This window comes from Grampus griseus (assembly GCF_964374135.1).
Source record: "Grampus griseus genome assembly, chromosome: 3".
Lineage (NCBI taxonomy): Eukaryota > Metazoa > Chordata > Mammalia > Artiodactyla > Delphinidae > Grampus > Grampus griseus.
The window spans coordinates 72,419,309-72,437,116 of record NC_139019.1 but is presented as its reverse complement, the minus strand read 5'-3'; the positions used below and the strand labels follow the sequence as shown (position 1 = coordinate 72,437,116).

General features: G+C 38.0%; 1 protein-coding gene across 1 annotated transcript in view; it reads right to left on the bottom strand.

Moving 5' to 3' along the window:
* The window catches only part of ADGRV1 (adhesion G protein-coupled receptor V1), a gene marked incomplete at its 5' end in the record, with an annotated part of 563,397 nt that overhangs the window by 57,916 nt on the left and 487,673 nt on the right, over window positions 1–17,808 (bottom strand). Inside the window, one exon of the mRNA XM_082650308.1 lies at window positions 1,964–2,085. Coding sequence (XP_082506434.1) covers window positions 1,964–2,085 — 122 coding nt within the window. The remainder of the gene's footprint in view (window positions 1–1,963; window positions 2,086–17,808) is intronic.

The window sequence follows — 17,808 nt, the reverse complement described above, 5'->3', positions numbered from 1 at the left end:
TCATCACTTATTTAATAAACATTAAATATGACACAAACTCAGGGGCAGGTAAAATGAACAAATTGAATATATCGAGTATAATGAGGTAACGTGCCCCATCTAAAGAGGGCAGCATCTACTCAAGACTTGAAAATTGCTGCCATGCAAATACTGCCATTAGAGAAAAGCCAGACATTCAGGTTTTCATGTGAAATTTCTCAATTTAAAAATTGAGCAAATATTTATTTATTTTTCACATCTTTATTGGAATATAAATGCTTTACAATGGTGTGTTAGTTTCTGCTGTATAACAAAGTGAATCAGCTATACATATATATATGTCCCCATATCTCCTCTCCCTTGACCACCCCTCTAGGTGGTCACAAAGCACCAAGCTGATCTCCCTGTGCTATGCAGCAGCTTCCCACTGGCTATCTATTTCACATTTGGTAGTGTATATATGTCAGTGCTACTCTCTCACTTCATCCCAGCTTCCCCTTTCCCCCATCCCCGGTGCTCTCATGTCTGTTCTCTACACGTCTGCGTCTTTATGCCTGCCCTGCCACTAGGTTCATCAGTACCGCTTTCTAAAATTCCATATATATGAGTTAGCATACGGTATTTGTTTTTCTCTTTTGGACTTACTTCACTCTGTATATTAAAAAAATCTAAAACCCTGCTCTGTGTACCATTGTGTGTCCACCAAATAAAACACATCTACAGGCGGTCAATGTGGACTTTGGTATTAGTTCTGCTAGGCCTAGGTATTCAAAGGTGACCAAGACAGGGCCTCTGACCTGAGTGGCTCACCTTTGGTGTCCAGCTCAAACACTAGCACAGGCAGGAGTAAACAAGTCCTCTACTCTGCTCTCATAACACTTTGTTTACATGGCACCTGCCAGAGTATACCCTTACAGCTAATTGTTTGCTTACTCCCTGAATCATCAGATCCTAGAGAAGCAGTGCTGTCATCTTCACCCTAGTAATGGTAGCACTGGCACACTGTGCTAGTAGCTGGTACTCAATTATAACTCTATTGGGAGGTGTCTATATATCAACTTGTATCAACTTGATTCCAAATGTTTAAGCCACTTTGTATTTTTCCCTCCCTAAATCGATATTATGTTTTGATTAGGCACCATGCTGTTAGATATGATCTCACTAATGAATCTGTCTCCTACAAAGCAAACCTAAATATGTTTTGAGTCATGTTTCAGTTTTATGCTATAATCCTAATATTTTTCCTACAGAGTTTTCTTGTAAGATGGTGGTCCAAACAAGGGCTGTTTACAGATATCCTTGGCAAATTCAATAAATTGTTTTAGTCTAGGACACATCTTTTCACTTTGAAAAATAAGAAAAAATGTGTTCATTTGTTCAGTTTGCTAATTTCAGGGTACAACTTTTTTTCCATTTAACGAAAGCACTAAAAAAGTCAGCTTTAACTTTTGTTACAGTTATATAATTCCTGGTTACGCTATCCAAACATTCTCACAAAGCTAATTTAAGCTAGGCATTGCCAGACTTGGAGGATGTCAATCAGTTTTCAGTGAACCAAAACACTAAGCACCAGACTCAAGAGGGAATTGCTTGACCATCACTGTTATTTTACTCTCAGTTGATCTAATTTCTAGACACAGACCCACCCCAAATATGTGCATATGCCCTAGATGGCTGCCATCTGTGAAGTTTATAAACATCAATCCTATTGAAAAAGAAACATGTTTTTGTAGCTACTTAGGTGTTGTCAAAATGAAGGAGGGTAAATATTTTATGTCTTCCCTATTTGTATAACCAGCAGTTAGAGGGTCCAGCCATATTTCAGGTGTTAAAAAATTTTAACATAATCTTTGTCATTTTATTCTAAAACTCTGCGTGATGTTTTTGTGCATACGAATTCACCTACATGTGGACACTTGATTTCTTTACGTTGAAACTCCCTGCCTCGTGTTTATGTGTGCTGTAACCAAACTGTAAGGCTTACCTGCAGACTGTTGAAAATGACAAAGAGGACCAGCATCCAGAAGTGTCTGTAAGCCATGTGCAGGCCTCCCCAAAGCCATGTCATTGAAATCAGGGCAAAGAGATACAAAACCAGTGGAATTTCTAGACACCATAAAATAAAAAGAAAAGAAAAAGAATTTTTGAACTTCAGAATACTGCATAATCATACATATACACAAAATTATTTTTAGCTACTTTCTGGAGATACTCTCTATGTCTAAGCACTCATTTTGAAAGAACAACCTTGGAAATACCAGTCTTACAACAGAGAAGAGAAGGCAACGGTAACGTTGCTGAGTCCACCTTCCTTCTGTTTTGCTGGTAGGCAGGGGACTGAAGAAGGATGAGAACTGTTCCTCTCCTAGACTACCACCTGCTGGACTGTTCAGGAAGTGCCACCAACAACTGGGGAGATGCAATCACATTTCAATCCCAGGGAAGACCGGGTATATAAATCTCCTTAAAAGAGCTCTCTACCAGAAAATGGTAGGCAGCAGTGTGCTCTCAAAATTACTGTAGTCCAGTCTGACATTTTAAAACTTAAGTGACATAACTTGTTTGTATGTAATGGAAAAATACATATTTATCTCTTTTGCTGAGTGGACACCAATCGTCACAGCTATGGTTAAGAGCAAAGATGAAGTGAAGGATTCACTACTGACAACACTAAGCTTATTCTACCCATCATTTTATTGTGCAATTTGTTTTAATAGTTTCCAGAACAGATTTCTTCAGGGCCAAAGGACTTCATTACCCTTTCTACTTATTTTTGATATTTGGGATTTAGAATAACAATCTTAAAGAAGGGTTATCAATATTTAAATGGAAAGCTACAGAATATTTGGAAACTGAATCAGATCTTAGCAGCTGCACATAAACACATTTTCAAGCTACTGAAAGACATCAGGAAGGACCACACATCACTGACAACTCTCATGACAGACCTCAAAGTCCATATATATTCAACATCAATTAATGCCTACAATCTACATACATTGTAGAAATCTGAACAGTTATTTACAATTTTAGCAAATTAAAAATCTTATTTTATTTTGAAACAATCTCAAACTTATAGAAGGGTTGCAAGTACAGTATGACAAGAAAGTTTTGTTTTTCCCTGAACCATTTGAAAGTTGCCAACCTGATCCCCCATCACCTTCTGAACATTGTAATGTATATTTTCTACAAAGACATTCTCCTACATTAACACAATACAACCATCAAATGAGAAAATTAACACTGATATGTTACGACTATCCTCAGATCCCACTCAAGATCAGTCGATTATTCCAGTAATTTCCTTTGTAGCAGAAGAATCCAGTTGACTTTTCTGTAGTCTTCTTTAATCTGAAATGGCTCCTTTAACAGTATGGAGGTTCCTTAAAAAACTAAAAATAGAACTACCATACAACCCAGCAATCTCACTACTGGGCATATACCCTGAGAAAACTATAATTCAAAAAGAGTCATGTACCACAATGTTCACTGCAGCTCTATTTACAATAGCCAGGACTTGGAAGCAACCTAAGTGTCCATCGGCAGATGAATGGATAAAGAAGATGTGGCACATATATACAATGCAATATTACTCAGCCATAAAAAGAAACGAAATTGAGTTATTTGTAGTGAGGTGGATGGACCTAGAGTCTGTCATACAGAGTGAAGTAAGTCAGAAAGAGAAAAACAAATACCGTATGCTAACACATATATACGGAATGTAAAAAAAAAAGGTCATGAAGAACCTAGGGGCAACTAGGGGCAAGACAGGAATAAAGATGCAGACCTACTAGAGAATGTCCTCAAGGACACGGGGAGGGGGAAGGGTAAGCTGGGACAAAGTGAGAGAGTGGTAGTGTACATATGGACATATATACACTACCAAATGTAAAATAGGTAGTGGGAAGCAGTTGCATAGCACAGGGAGATCAGCTTGGTGCTTTGTGACCCAAGGGTGGGATAGGGAGGGTGGGAGGGAGGGAGATACAAGAGGGAAGAGATATGGGGATATATGTACATGTATAATTGATTCACTTTGTTATATAGCAGAAACTAACACACCATTGTAAAGCAATTATACTCCAATAAAAATGTTTAAAAAATAAATAAATAAAAATAAAATGGCTCCTTTGAGTGTCGTTGGCTTTTGTGACTCTGGCATGTTTGAAGATTACCAGCCAGTTTGTCTTGTAGAGTGCCCTTAAATTTGAGTTTGATATTTTCCTATGATTTAGATTATAAGCTTTGCCAGAAATCACAGAAGTGATCCTGAGTTCTTTTCATAACATTCTATTGGATGGCACAAGATTTCTATTTGTCCCATTATCTAGGAGGCTCATTTTGGTCATTTGATTAAGGTAGTGGCTGCATGAATTCTCCATCGTAAAGTTAGTCTTTTTCCCTTTGTAATTAGTATGTATCTTGCATGACATTACTTTGAAACTAGGTAAATATCCTTTCACTGATCAAATATCTGATTTATGCGTTTACTTATTTTTATAATATGGACTCATATATTCTCAACGTAATGGGTTATCATCTATTACTACCATTTATTTTGATGCTCAAATTGTCCTAAGTCTGATTAGTGGGAACCCCTTCAAGATGGTTTCTGTGACTTCTGTTATGTCCTCATCATTCTGCTTTGGCCCAACAAGATGTTTCAAGCTCATCTTGTACTTTCCCTGCCCCAGTCCTGGCTTCCTTTAGGGTAGAATGGCGTTCAGAAACCAAGATCTGGGGCTGGGTATGGTCATTGCTATTGGGGCGCTGCTGCTCCTACGTCCTCTCACTAGACAGGGCTGGGGAATACCTGTCTGCACACATCTGCACACACACTCATTTCCATCTAGATTTCTATATCTATCTCTGTACAGTGAAAATCATTAGTATACCAATATTTCCAATTCTAATCCAGTGCCACAAGGTTAATTGGAATTGTATCTTTTTCTGTATTTGTAACTTCCTTCTCTGTTGGCAAGAAATGTATTTCTCATTATTCTTAAAATATTTACCTATTGGATCAACTCTATTGATTGTAACCAGTCTCCCATTGCTGTTGTCCCTGCCTTGCACAGATGGCCTCCCAAATCCACTCAGGTTCTTAGGAGCCTCGTGAGTCCACTCCACCCTTCACACGGATGCCCCCTCACAATGATTGGCTTGTGACACTCCATGCTTGACACCTTCCACTGGATGCATACCTGGCTCTGTCAAACTAATGGCTTTAAGATGGAATTGTTCTGGAAGGGAAAAGAAAGGAAAGAAAGAAAGGAAGAGGGAACCTGAGCATTTTTTTTTTTTTTTTGAGAAGAAAAAAGGCTTTCGAAGGACATCATACTGATATCTTGTCAGATATCCCCTTTTTAGAAAAATGTCAATTGTCTAAGTTATTACAACTGCACAGAGAAAATAAGAATAATATAAGACACAGTTTCTGCAGATGAATAGTTCCTGTGTCATCGATGCCTTACCACAGGACAGGGGCGAATATATTAAGATTTAATTTTTTTTTAAAAACATCATTTTTGTTTAATGAAATCATACAATTTGATAAAGGGCCAGAAGGCTCTTATTTTACTTCTGACAAGATACCTTAATACTTAGGAAATTGCCTAAGCTATGCTCATGAAAGTTTTCAGAGATTAGGTATTAGTCTGGCAATTGCATCCTTTGCTCTCACTGTGCAAGGACAAAATTCTATTTATGGCTCTGTGTACAGTGTAAAAGGACATGCATATTTTGCATGAACAGCTAGGAACCAAATTTTCAAAATTTGGCCTGCATGTTCCTGCAAGTGCCTAGAGCCAGACAAGTGCTGTGTTGCTGAAAAGCTCCCTGCGGAAGCCAGAAGAGCATACCGGGGCTGACTAGGAACACCCAGGGCTCATGCTTTTCTGGAACTCTGCAGAAAAGTGTGGTAGTTTGGCAACCCAGATCAGAAACTGCAAAGAAAGAAAGCCAGTCATAAATAACTCAGTATACTGCACAACAGACCCCAGGCTGGCTTTCCAGCAGTGCAACACTAACGAAGACATGATTTCAGATGGAAGAAACATATCCAGAGGTACATCCGGATTTTGTGGGCCTGAACTTTTATAAAATTTGGAAAGGCTTCTTTAAAAAATAAAAATTTCAAAAGCATAATTAGGTAGAAGATCTTGGAAGAGGTCCATGCAAGTAACAGGCCCTAAAACGTAAGCCTCATCAGCTTTATGGTGAACCTAAAGGAGGTACCTTTCACCTCTGGGGCCTAGAGTAACAATGACCAAAGGGAGAAGGGGTGTGAGAGTGGGTGATGGTGATGAAAGTGGGGAGGAGCATGTTGTTGTTTAAAAGCTACTATGAATTCCACTTGGCAAATTGAAAATTAATGTTCTTTTAATGAAAATCATTTAGTTACATATTTCCTAAGCTGATACTTCACGTTTGGTAAAATACTAGTAACTTTTCTGTTGGCTATATAAGTCACTGCTTACTGAGGCAGGCATTTATGATAGGTAATGTTAGAAATATATGTTTAGGGGTGAATTAGTTAATAGAAAACAGAATCATTTCGATGTTCCCGATAAAAGGGAACCCTAAAAACACAGTATTGGACCCATGGAATAAGGGTATCTATATAAAGACTGTGCTATCCAGAATATACAAGGAACCCCTCGAAGTCAACAAAAAATAAACAACCCAATTCAAAAATGGGCAATGGACTTGAACAGACATTTCTCTCCCAAGAAGATATACAAATGGCCATTGAGCACAGGCAAAGATGACCAACATCACTAGTCACTAGGGAAATGCAAATCAAACCCACAATGAGATATTATTTGTACCCACTAGGATAGCTATTGTCAAAAAACGAGAAAGTTACAAATGTTGGCAAAGATGTGGAGAAATTGGAACCCTTGTGCCTTGCTGGTAAGAATGTAAAATGGTGCGGCTCCTGTGGAAAACGGTTTGGTGGTACCTCAAAAAGTTAAACATAGAATTACCACATAATCTAGAAATTTCACTTCTAGGTATATGCTCAAAATAATTAAAACCAGGGACTCAGAGACTTGTACATCAATGTTCATGGCAGCATCATTCACAGTATCCCAAACGTGGAAACAACCCAAAATGTCCCTCAACAGATGAAAGGATAAACAAAATACAATGTACACATACAATGGAATATTGCTCAGCCTTAAAAAGGACTGAAATTCTGACATATGCTACAACGTGGATAAACCTTGAAAACATTATGTTAAGTAAAATAAGCCAGACACAAAAGGACGAATATTGTATGATTCCACTTACATGAGGTGCCTAGAATAGGCAAATTCAGAGGCAGAAAGTAGAATAGAGGTTACCAGGAGCTGGGAGGGGGAAAAGAGGGAGTTATTGCTTAATGGGTACAGAGTTTATGTTTGGGATGATGAAAAAGTTCTGAAAATAGATGGTGGCGATGGTTGCACAACACTGTGAATGCATTTACTGCCACTGAATTGTACACTTAAAAATAGTTAAAATGGTAAATTTTATGTTATGCATATTTTACTGCATGCTAAAAAAGACAGGCTTGTGTCAAGATGACGTTCCACAATGAGGGAGAAAACAATCCTCAAAGTACTTAAAATACTTACATTAGCAAGAGTCACTCATGTGATAAACAAAGTAATCTGAAAAGGTTTTAGTGAAAGAAATTACTTGTGGAAAGTATCAAAAAAAAAAAAAAAGCCCGACAAGTGGATTTGTTATTTAGTACTACTATCATTAGTAAAGTCTACTTATGGGAGTCAGTAGATTCCATAAGATCTCTTTACTTTTTAGTGGAAAATATGATTTCAATGAATTGCCATTTGTAAAGGAAGTATGGTTCTATATTATGTCTTTTCTTTGTAATTGCAGTCTTGGCTTTATTGCTATGCACCAGTGACAACAATAATGGCTTTATTATGGAAATCACACCTCATTTACATGAAGCTGAAATTTATTCTGTGTTTACAATCTTCTAAAGTACTTGTTTTAATTTTACCTCACTGATCTTCTGATTCTAACAATTTGGATGTGCTACTAAAACAAACTCATCAACGTAAAACAAGGAACACAACTGTGAAATAATGTGGATCTAAGATATTTATGGGTCTATTTCCAACAATAATCATGCATTATTTTTAAATTAGAAAAAAAAGGTAATCAAAAAAAGGCATCAAAAGGTCTTATTTCTAAAATATGGGCCTTTATTCTGAAATGAGCAGATACTTGAAGGTCAAGAAGTTTCATTGATCTGATCCATTTCCTGGTGAGAAAATATTAAATGCGCTCTTGAGCTTTCTTAACAAGGGTTAATACACAATGTATAGTCACCCACCTGTATTCTCAGCAAATAAACCTAATGTTGTAGAAGAGAACAAGGCACATATTTCACAGAACTGCCAAATCAGTATTAGGATACTGTGGCTGGAACAGATAACAACAAACTTATGGACTGGATTTGTAAATTGTTCAAAGAAACACTCCATACTTCATCTGGGTAGTTTGCATTCCTAACCTTTGGTCACTAGTCCTATACCTGGTTCTAGTTTTAAGAGTTTCCTTCTTGCCTCAGTACTTCAACATGTTCCCAAAAGAGCTCTTGAGAACCATCTGGGCAACAGGGAACCCACTCTGAGTCCTGTGGCGCTGGTGTCCAGACACAGCTGCAAACGTTTGTTGCAGCAGGCTAGACTGTGTGTATGTCACCTGGATGATGTGCCAGGCTCTTCACTTTATTTAGCCATCCTTATCAAACTCATAATCTCTAGTGTCACCTGCTTTCAATGAGCATTTTAGGCCAAAAATATCCAAATATGCATCTCCATCTCTCCTGAGTTCTAGACCTCCAGGTCTGGAGATCCTCAAAGCATCTCAAATTCAGTTCATTCAAAGCTAAATTTGCTATCCTTCCTCTCAAACTGTCTCTTCCTTCTGAGTACAGGTACCACCCTCCAAATGCATTTACCCCATGACTCATTTTTCCTCATACACTGCACCAAATGGGGGGGAGGGGGAGAGAACCACGCACAGAAAGCAGTCAGCACAGAGCCTGGCACAAAGCACGTGCTTAAAGAGCCTTACCTCCTGTCATCTTCACCCTCATCCCATCATCCTCACCCTCATCACCACTATGACTTTAGTCAAGTTAGAGAAACAGCATATGGCTATAGATAGCCTTCTCTTGCATCTTTAAAAGGCCAAAAAAAAATCATGTAATAAACACGTTTAACTTTTTTGTACCTGGATTTCCCAAACTTATTTGGTGTTAGAACACTTATGTTTATCCTGATGTAATATGATGATCACATAGAGAGGAGGGCTGCTTTCAATGTGCAGACTCTAAGTTCCATCACATCCAAACTGTCACTGAAAACTTCCTGACCAACCTATTTAACATGGACCTCTCCGTATCCTCTATTCCCCTCTGTCTCTCTTTGATACTTTCTATTCTATTCTATTTTTATTCTACTCTACTCTATTCTATTCTACTTTATTCTCTCCAATCCCCTCCCATCCCCTCCCATCCCATCCCGTTTCATCCCACTCCACTTTAAAATGCTGGCAATGAGACCCACCAATGTATTGTGACCCACAATGTGTAAAACTCTGCTCTAAAAGGTCATTTAAGTAGCTAGTAGGATATCTCAGACACAAGGTAGATAGAGTAAATGTAACTATCGTGGGAGGCCTACAGCCACCATGTTCGGACATGGATTTACCCTGACCCTTCCTGCTATACGAAGGAGGCAAGCCTAATTTGGAGGGATCTGTACAGGTGACACATTAGATCTGCAGGCAGAACAGAGAGTCAATACTGGCCTAGAGTATATTTTCCAGGGGTAAAGAGGAGGAATGTGAGCAAATTCTCAGAGGAGTCTCAAGACCGCTGGGACCCTAAATAGCGGTACTTTGTCAATGGCTGACTTGAGGCTCTCCTGGATGCTAAAGACAGTTCAGTGTCAGGCCTACTTTGAGGGTGATTTATTGGGATTGAAACAAAATGGCAAAAGCCTAGAATTATGGTCTCGCCTTGCAAAAACTATGTATAATTTTCAATTTGCAGGCTATAATTTTGAATCCAAGGAGAATAATCAACTTAGATGAGACCTACCCACATGGACCTTGCACGCACTGTTATTAGAGTAATACCATTTGAACCGTGTACTTCAAAGTTGCCAGAGAATATCCTACTGACGGGGATCAGATAGTTCTGTGATTCTTAAGGAAAAGGTTAAATGATCTGTTTTCTTCTTGTGAGGAAAAATGTCTTGAAACTATGAGAAGGAGAATTACCATTTGGTTTCATAGCCAACATAGTAATTTTCTACACACTTCAGAAATGTTTCATACAATCACATTATGACAAACGTTTTTAGAAGATCAGAGTTCTAAAACAACCATGAAGTCAGGCAACCAACAATCGAAGACTGGCTTAACTTAGCTTCCTAACTACATTTCCAGTTAATTAGCCATTAAGGAGTTCAGAACAGTCATCTCCAGGCATGCTCAGGCACCTAACAGCAATTCCCAACACACTGCTTTCGTAACACAATGAAAACACACAATGCATCTTTCAACCTGCTATATCTATATTTTAAGTCTTACTAGATGGTCCCATAATTTGGGGAATCAGGTTGCTATGTATTCGGCCATGACTAGCCAGTTATGTTTTAAAGATAGTTTGATAGTACATCACAGAGCAGTCATTACCATTTAATAGGCTCAAATTCAACACTGAAGTCTTGAATCAATTCTGACACAATGTCTCAGAAAAATTAACACTAAAAATAACTCTATATGTTCAAGAAAATATTTTTACAGTGTGTTAAGTATGTCAGCTCCCAGAACTGTTTCCTGGTAGAGACCCTCAATCTGGATAAATGCCAGCTGACCTCAACACGTTATTTCCTTTCTTTAATTGGGCTCTGTAGCCCTCACATTACAAAACTGTAACACCAATTTAAAACTTTATTTTAATTTCCTTTGCCATGTCACTATCCTAAAAAGTCTAATTGAATGAAATCTTTTGGTTCCTCTCTGTCAATGTGATTAATTGCATCTCTTCTCCCAAAAGATATTCTGGTATCAGATTATCAGGGCATTGTCTTGTCATAAAAATAATGTTATGTATTTCTCAAAAGCTTTGGGGATATTACTTACCCTCTGTTGTTAAATAACTACATCTGCAAATACAGAAAACTAGTACCAAACCCATATAGAGAGCTGTTTTCGGGAATATACAAGAACAGACCATAAAGTGGTATAATACCTGTGTTATATAAAAGCTTATCGTTAACCATTAAATAATGGCACAGTAACAGTTGTGCCAGGAAGGTCTATGCATATGGGAATGAACTAATATTTTATTGCTCATTCTTACTAAAAACCTTGGATCAAGCCCTTATAGAGAAAAGAAAGAGAAACCATTGTGCTAAGAAAGAAAGGTAATCCCCAGATTGAATAGCATGTGTATGATCTAGGGATGAGGCTGTCCAAGAAAACATCTACATTGACAATATTTCTATATTAATGATCAAAGTAATTTTATCGAAGTGATTTGGACCCAATGATAAACTTTAAAATTTTCTTTCTGTATTTGTTTGTCAATGTCATGTGTAGACCTTAAAATCTGTAAGATTTTAATTCCAACTCTTTCTCCTCTTTCATGTGGAATTAAAATTGTTAATGGTTACACTGTTTCACAAGTGTTAGATGTTAGTAGCAAATATAAGGTAGATACTAGAGCTTATTTTTGCCTCAGGCTCAAAATTATGTTTCCACTCCTTCCTTCCTCCTTCCCTTCTTCCTTCCTCCCTTCCTTCCTTCCTTCCTTCCCCTCTTCCTCCCTCCCTCCCTTCCTTGCTTCCCAAGCCCCCAACATAGAGCTATTTTTACTATTCAATTCCATCTTTAATAGGTTAGACAGATCCTGCTATATTTTTCATTTGTTTGTTTCTGTCCTGTTTTTTTTTTTAAACCAGGTGAAGTTTATTCTGTTACAAAGTTTGTGAGCCACATTTGTAAAAAACAATTTTTTTCATGGTGGCAAAGCAGCTTTACTATAACCATAGATTAAGTGTTTATTTGCAAAGACTCTGGCATTAGTGGGAAAATGATAGAGAGAGGGAGATCACCACACTTCTTGGAAACCATAAAATTAAATGAGTGTAAGTATCAACTATTGTTCATTTCAATTACTTGTTAAGTTACAACCACATGGATTTATACTGTCTTTATAAAACTGCACAATAGAGCTTCAAATTGCTCTTCAATACTTTTAGTGTTTCCTATGACCCAATTTCTACTTCTTTCTTGAAGTTGATGTATCCTAATTATAAATCACATCATTTGCTTTCCTGAAGGTTATTTATACTAAGTTTTCTAATTTCCTTCTGTTAAATTCAATTAAAAGAAAAAGATCTGTTTTGAATATGGGCAGTCAGTCAAATAAACTTTTTTAAAAAGCACGCACTGGGACTTCACTGGTGGCCCAGTGGTTAAGAATCTGCCTGCCAGTGCAGGGGACACGGGTCCCAGCCCTGATCTCGGAAGATCCCACATGCTGCAGAGCAACTAAGCCCATGTGCCACAACTACTGAAGCCTGTGCGCCTAGGGCCCCTGCTCTGCAACAAAGAGAAGCCACCTCAATGAGAAGCCCGCGTACCACAGCGAAGAGTAGCCCCCGCTCGCTGCAACTAGAAAGCCTGCGTGCAGCAACAAGGACCCAACGCGCGCAAAATAAATAAATATATAAATAAATAAATGAAAAATAAAAAGCATGCGCTGAGGTTGACTGAGTGGGATTTATTCATCAAAAGGCAGAATACTAGAGTGGTTATGAGCATGGACTCTGGAGCCAGATTACTTAAGGGCCATTTACTAGCTGTGTGACCTTGGTGAGTTACTTGACTGCTCTGATGCACAATTTCCTCAACTGTACAATGAGAATAACACTAGTACCTCCTAAATACAGAATACTGAATTCAGTTAGGATTTAATGGTTAAAATGCAGAACACTTAGAACAGTTTTATATAAACTTTGGCTATTGCTTATTATTCAAGAAATATATATTTATTTAAGATTCAAAAATGTATTTGATAAAATGTGACAGGTAAAAGGATGAACTACGTATGGGTCTTCTTTTAAATATTATATATATATATAATATATATATCCACTATAATAAAAGGTAGAAGATCAATATTAGAAAAGAGGGATAAAGTTATACAAAAATTCAGGGAAAGCAGCAGTTACTTACCATTGATGGTATCAGAGAGGCCACTGGCATTTCAACTGGCACTTAAAGATGAGCCATATTTGAACATGTGGACTTTGAACTCAAGGTAGTGGAAAGAGAGGCAAAAAGGCAAATGCATAAATTAGTGTAAAATATCCCTTTTGATTGGTGTGAAAGGTCCATGAAGGTAAATAGTGAGAAGAATATTTGTAGCATGAGGTCATGAAGGGATCTTGAGGACCAGGTTAAGCAGTACAGAATTATTTTACAGGAAATGGAGAGACATTTAAAATTTCTGAGAAGATGTGTGGCCCAATCAAAACAGAAATTTCCTTAATCTCACAGGAAAGTAAACAGATTGGTGGAGAGAGTGCTGGTGGCAGGGATTCCAGTTAGGTAACTGTTGCAGTGCTCAACGTGAGACGTACTGAAGGCCTGGGGCAGTGGCGGAGGAGGGACTCCCACAATGGAAAGAAGGGGATGGACACAAAAATATTATAGAGAATCTAAAGGTGAAGTACCCCCAAATCAGAAAACAGTGAGAAACTTTAAAAATTATACAGATATTGGGACTTCATCTCTTGAGGTTCCAATTCACTGAGCCTCTAGAGAGACTCATCAAACAATCATTTGTGAAAGTGTGATTTTGATGATCACTTTTGACAACTACTGACCTGAAAGTCTAGGAGTGTGGAGTAAAAGAAATTACACTGGCATCAAAATTAGGAAAATGAGAAAAGGATTAAGAGGAAGAAGAGAAGGAAGAGGGAGAAAGAGTAACACAGAGATCAGAGCAATTGGGGTAGGCAAGTTGTTGACAAGTTTTGTACTTCCTGAGGACAAGATATTATTCCCAGGAAGAGGACAGAAAAGAAGATGGGAAGACAAGTTGAGCTCAAGTTGACAGATTTGAAAATAACTACTGTGATGTGAAAAAGGCAAAGGCAATCCCTGGAAAACACATACACTCCAGAGTTATGAGTCACAAAAAGAGTGAGTCATGGCCTGGGATTTAACAGGAAAATAAAAAAGAAGAGAGCATCATGAAAACCAAGGGAGATAGACTATTCAAGGAAAGGAAGTTATCGATTTACGAAGACGAGTTTAAGGATAAGGACATGAGAAAAGTGGTCAGTAGATTTGGTGTCCAAGGTTATAGGTGTTGAATGGAAGAGAATAAGCAAGATACTCTCAAGGCTTAGCAGTGAACATAAGGTGATGAGTATAGATAGCTCATAACGACTACTCTACAAGAAGTTTGTTGGTGAAGGAGACAGGCAAGGAGGTAACTTGATAAAGCAGCAGCATTATGAGTAAGTTCTTTCAGGCACTGAAAAGTGACGCATGTTTTTAGATGGAGAGGAAAGACCCAGAATAGAGAGATGTTTAAGATGTAAGGCAATTGTGGAAAATTTAATGAAACAAGTTCCAAAAAAGGAAAAAGAGATGGAGAGCACAATTGGGAGGGTTGGCTTTGGTGAGAATGAGTTATTTACTCCCTTCCTAAAATGGAAGGAAAAATGGCAAAGAAGGGAGAAAAAAAAAAAAAGAATCGATCAGATAATATAAGGAAAGTTGAGTGAGAGATCATCAGGTTGTTTTCACATCTTATATAGAGAGTGAGAATAGAAGGTATTAAGCATAAGACTTACGGGCAATCTGTTTCAAAGATTACCAAAGAATCAATTAAAAATAATCCAAAGGATTACTGAGAAGCAGAGATGGCTCAGCTAAGATTACTTAGACTAAATTTGTATCTATTACAGAGTAGCATTAATTGGCTGGTAAAAAGAAGAGAAGTACGTGACATAGACTGGAATGGTGATTGGCAAAATTGCTTAAGGAGACAGCCAAGTTGGTGAGGAAATCAAGGGAGCTAATGAAAATATCCTTGGATGTTCAATCACAAGGTCAAAGAGAGGGAGGTCACAGTGAAGATGAAGACCAGTAGGAGTGAGGAACTGGGAGAGGAGGGCAGGGAGAGATATGAAGAGGGAAACGTTGACCCAGGAAGGGAGGATATCATGAGAAATGGTAATCACGGTAATATGAATAGGAAAAGGGTGGTGTAAGCAAAATGCAAAAATTTAAAAATAGGAAAAGTTATTAAGCAGGGACATCATGACCTTGAAGTAAGTGCAAGATGGAACAAAAATATTTTGACATCCTGTTAGTTGGAAGGAGTAGCCTCTTACAACTGGTTGTAGGGAGAGTGATTGGTTTACGAGGCCACCATTTTGGTTATGAGAAGGCAACTGAGTCCTTTTATAAAAGGATCAGATCAAGTTTGTTACTGCCTTTCTGGTCCAACGAAATTCAAACTTCACCTTTGATATGGATGTCCTTTTCTTCCAAAAGGAAACAACTTATTATAAAGATGTCCTTTTTCACTATTCAACTTTCTGAGTTTTATAATGCATAAACTATTAAGTATACCATTGTGATCACAGATGTGCCAACTATACATTTTTAAAGAAATTTATGATGCAGTTGCTGATTCCCCAGATTACTTGTCCCCACTGCCTATTTCCCTAGACCTATCAATGCTATTTTCCTTTATTTCTGGATCTTCTCTTTAATTCTGTACCAGTTGATTTATTAAAGTGTGATCAAACAAACTATTATTTTGTGGCTATGTATTCTTTAAAGAATTGTATAGGCACTGAATAATTGAAAGTATCTCTAAATAATGAGAATGGTAATAAATAATACATGAAAAAAGTTGCAAATCACAAATGGAATTTACACCTTAGAACTTGGGATTTGCCTGATTACAGAGAACCATGGAGTATCACAAGATCACAATGTTGACACCAACTGAGGTGGCTCACAGACCAGGTTGAGTGGGAATATAGTGTTTTCAATGCCATAAATATTCCAAGATAAAACAGGCTTGAAAAACTCATTTTTCTACTCTTCAGTAGAGTTTTATAATACATTCTTTGGCAATGGTCTAAATACAAATTTGAGAGACATGTTAAAAAAATCAGAAATTGTATTTTCATTAGCTAAGAGATGAATGGAAGACTTCAGTCACCCGTTAAAAAACTGAATGTGCTCTTAGATGAAAGCAATAAATATGAATAACTGTTTCACCTAATTTTCAAAAGAGTAGAAAGTAATGCCTCACTGTAATTTTTTCAAGATAACTAAAAAAAGGATTTAAGGGGGGAAAAGTCCTTTGAAAGAGTGGAGTATGCCAGGAAAGTTAAAATGTAAACTTTTAATTAACTTGGGAAAAAACTGCCAAGGAAATATTTGGGAAACTCAGCCTATGCATAAAAATTATAAACAATGGGGAAAGTTTCACTGACCCTCTGGGTCAAGCTGAGGCACGGCAATGGTATTCGCATGGCAATGGTAAGCCTATGTCAATAAGAGATGAAGGGCAAAGAGTTTGCAGTGAATCTGAGCAGCAATGCCACTGTGATGCTCTTAGACACTGGCTTTAAATGTATATCATACTGACCACATCTTCCACTAACATTCTACTGAAGCCTGTTCATGATGGGTATCAAGAAATTAATTTCAATTCCATTCCTTCTCCTCCCCAACCACCATAAATGATGAACTCAGCAAGTGAGAGTGAATTCAGTTATGTTGTTTAAGTCCAGACTTATCAGACATCATGTCACTTTTAGGCAACAGCACTAGTTCAGTATGGCTGTGCATATGGAGAGTTTATGCAGGGAAGTATTGGAATTTTCCTTTTATCCTACAGTTTAAGGATTGCTATTGTCTTTGTTTGTTTTTCTGCCACGCCTCACAGCATGTGGGATCCTCTTTCCCTGACCGACCAGGGATTGAACATGTGTCCCCTGCACTGGAAGCACAGAGTTCTAACCACTGGAGAGCCAGAGAAGTCCCTAAGGATCGCTACTGGATGAATTAATGTGATCAATTTCACCTTTTAGATGTTCAATGTGGAATGGGGACAGACAAGAATCAAGGAATATCAGTTTAAGAGAGTTGTGAGATGATGGAGGATATAACCCAGGTGCTATGAACTGAATTGAGTCCCCCCCCCCCCCCCCCGCCACCAAATTCATATGTTGAAGCCCCACCCCTCAATGTGATGGTATTTGGAAATAGGGACTTAAGGAGTTAAGTCATGAGGGTAGAGCCCTCGTGATGGGATTAGTGTCCTTGTAAGGAGAGACATGAGACATTTCTCTTTCTCCCTTTCTCTTCCTCATTCTCTTTCTCTCCCTCTCCCCCCCATGTAAGAACATAGCAAGAAGATGATTGTCTGCAAGCCAGGAAGAGGGCCCTCATCGGGAACTGAATTGGCCAGCACCCAGATTATGGGACTTCTCAGCCTCCAGAACTGTGAGGTATATATTTTAATTGTTTAAACCACCCAGTCTATGGCATTTTGTTATGGCAGCTCGAGCTGATTAATACATCAGGCATAATCATGAAGAAAGGAAGAGAGAGGCATATCTGAGAGACATTTAGTAAGTATACAGGACAAAGTCTGAGTATATTCTGCACCAATTACATATTGAAAGAGTTGTTATGCTAACAAAAATACCAAAGCCTACTGACTGCTTATTGTGTTTCAGAGAGTGTGCT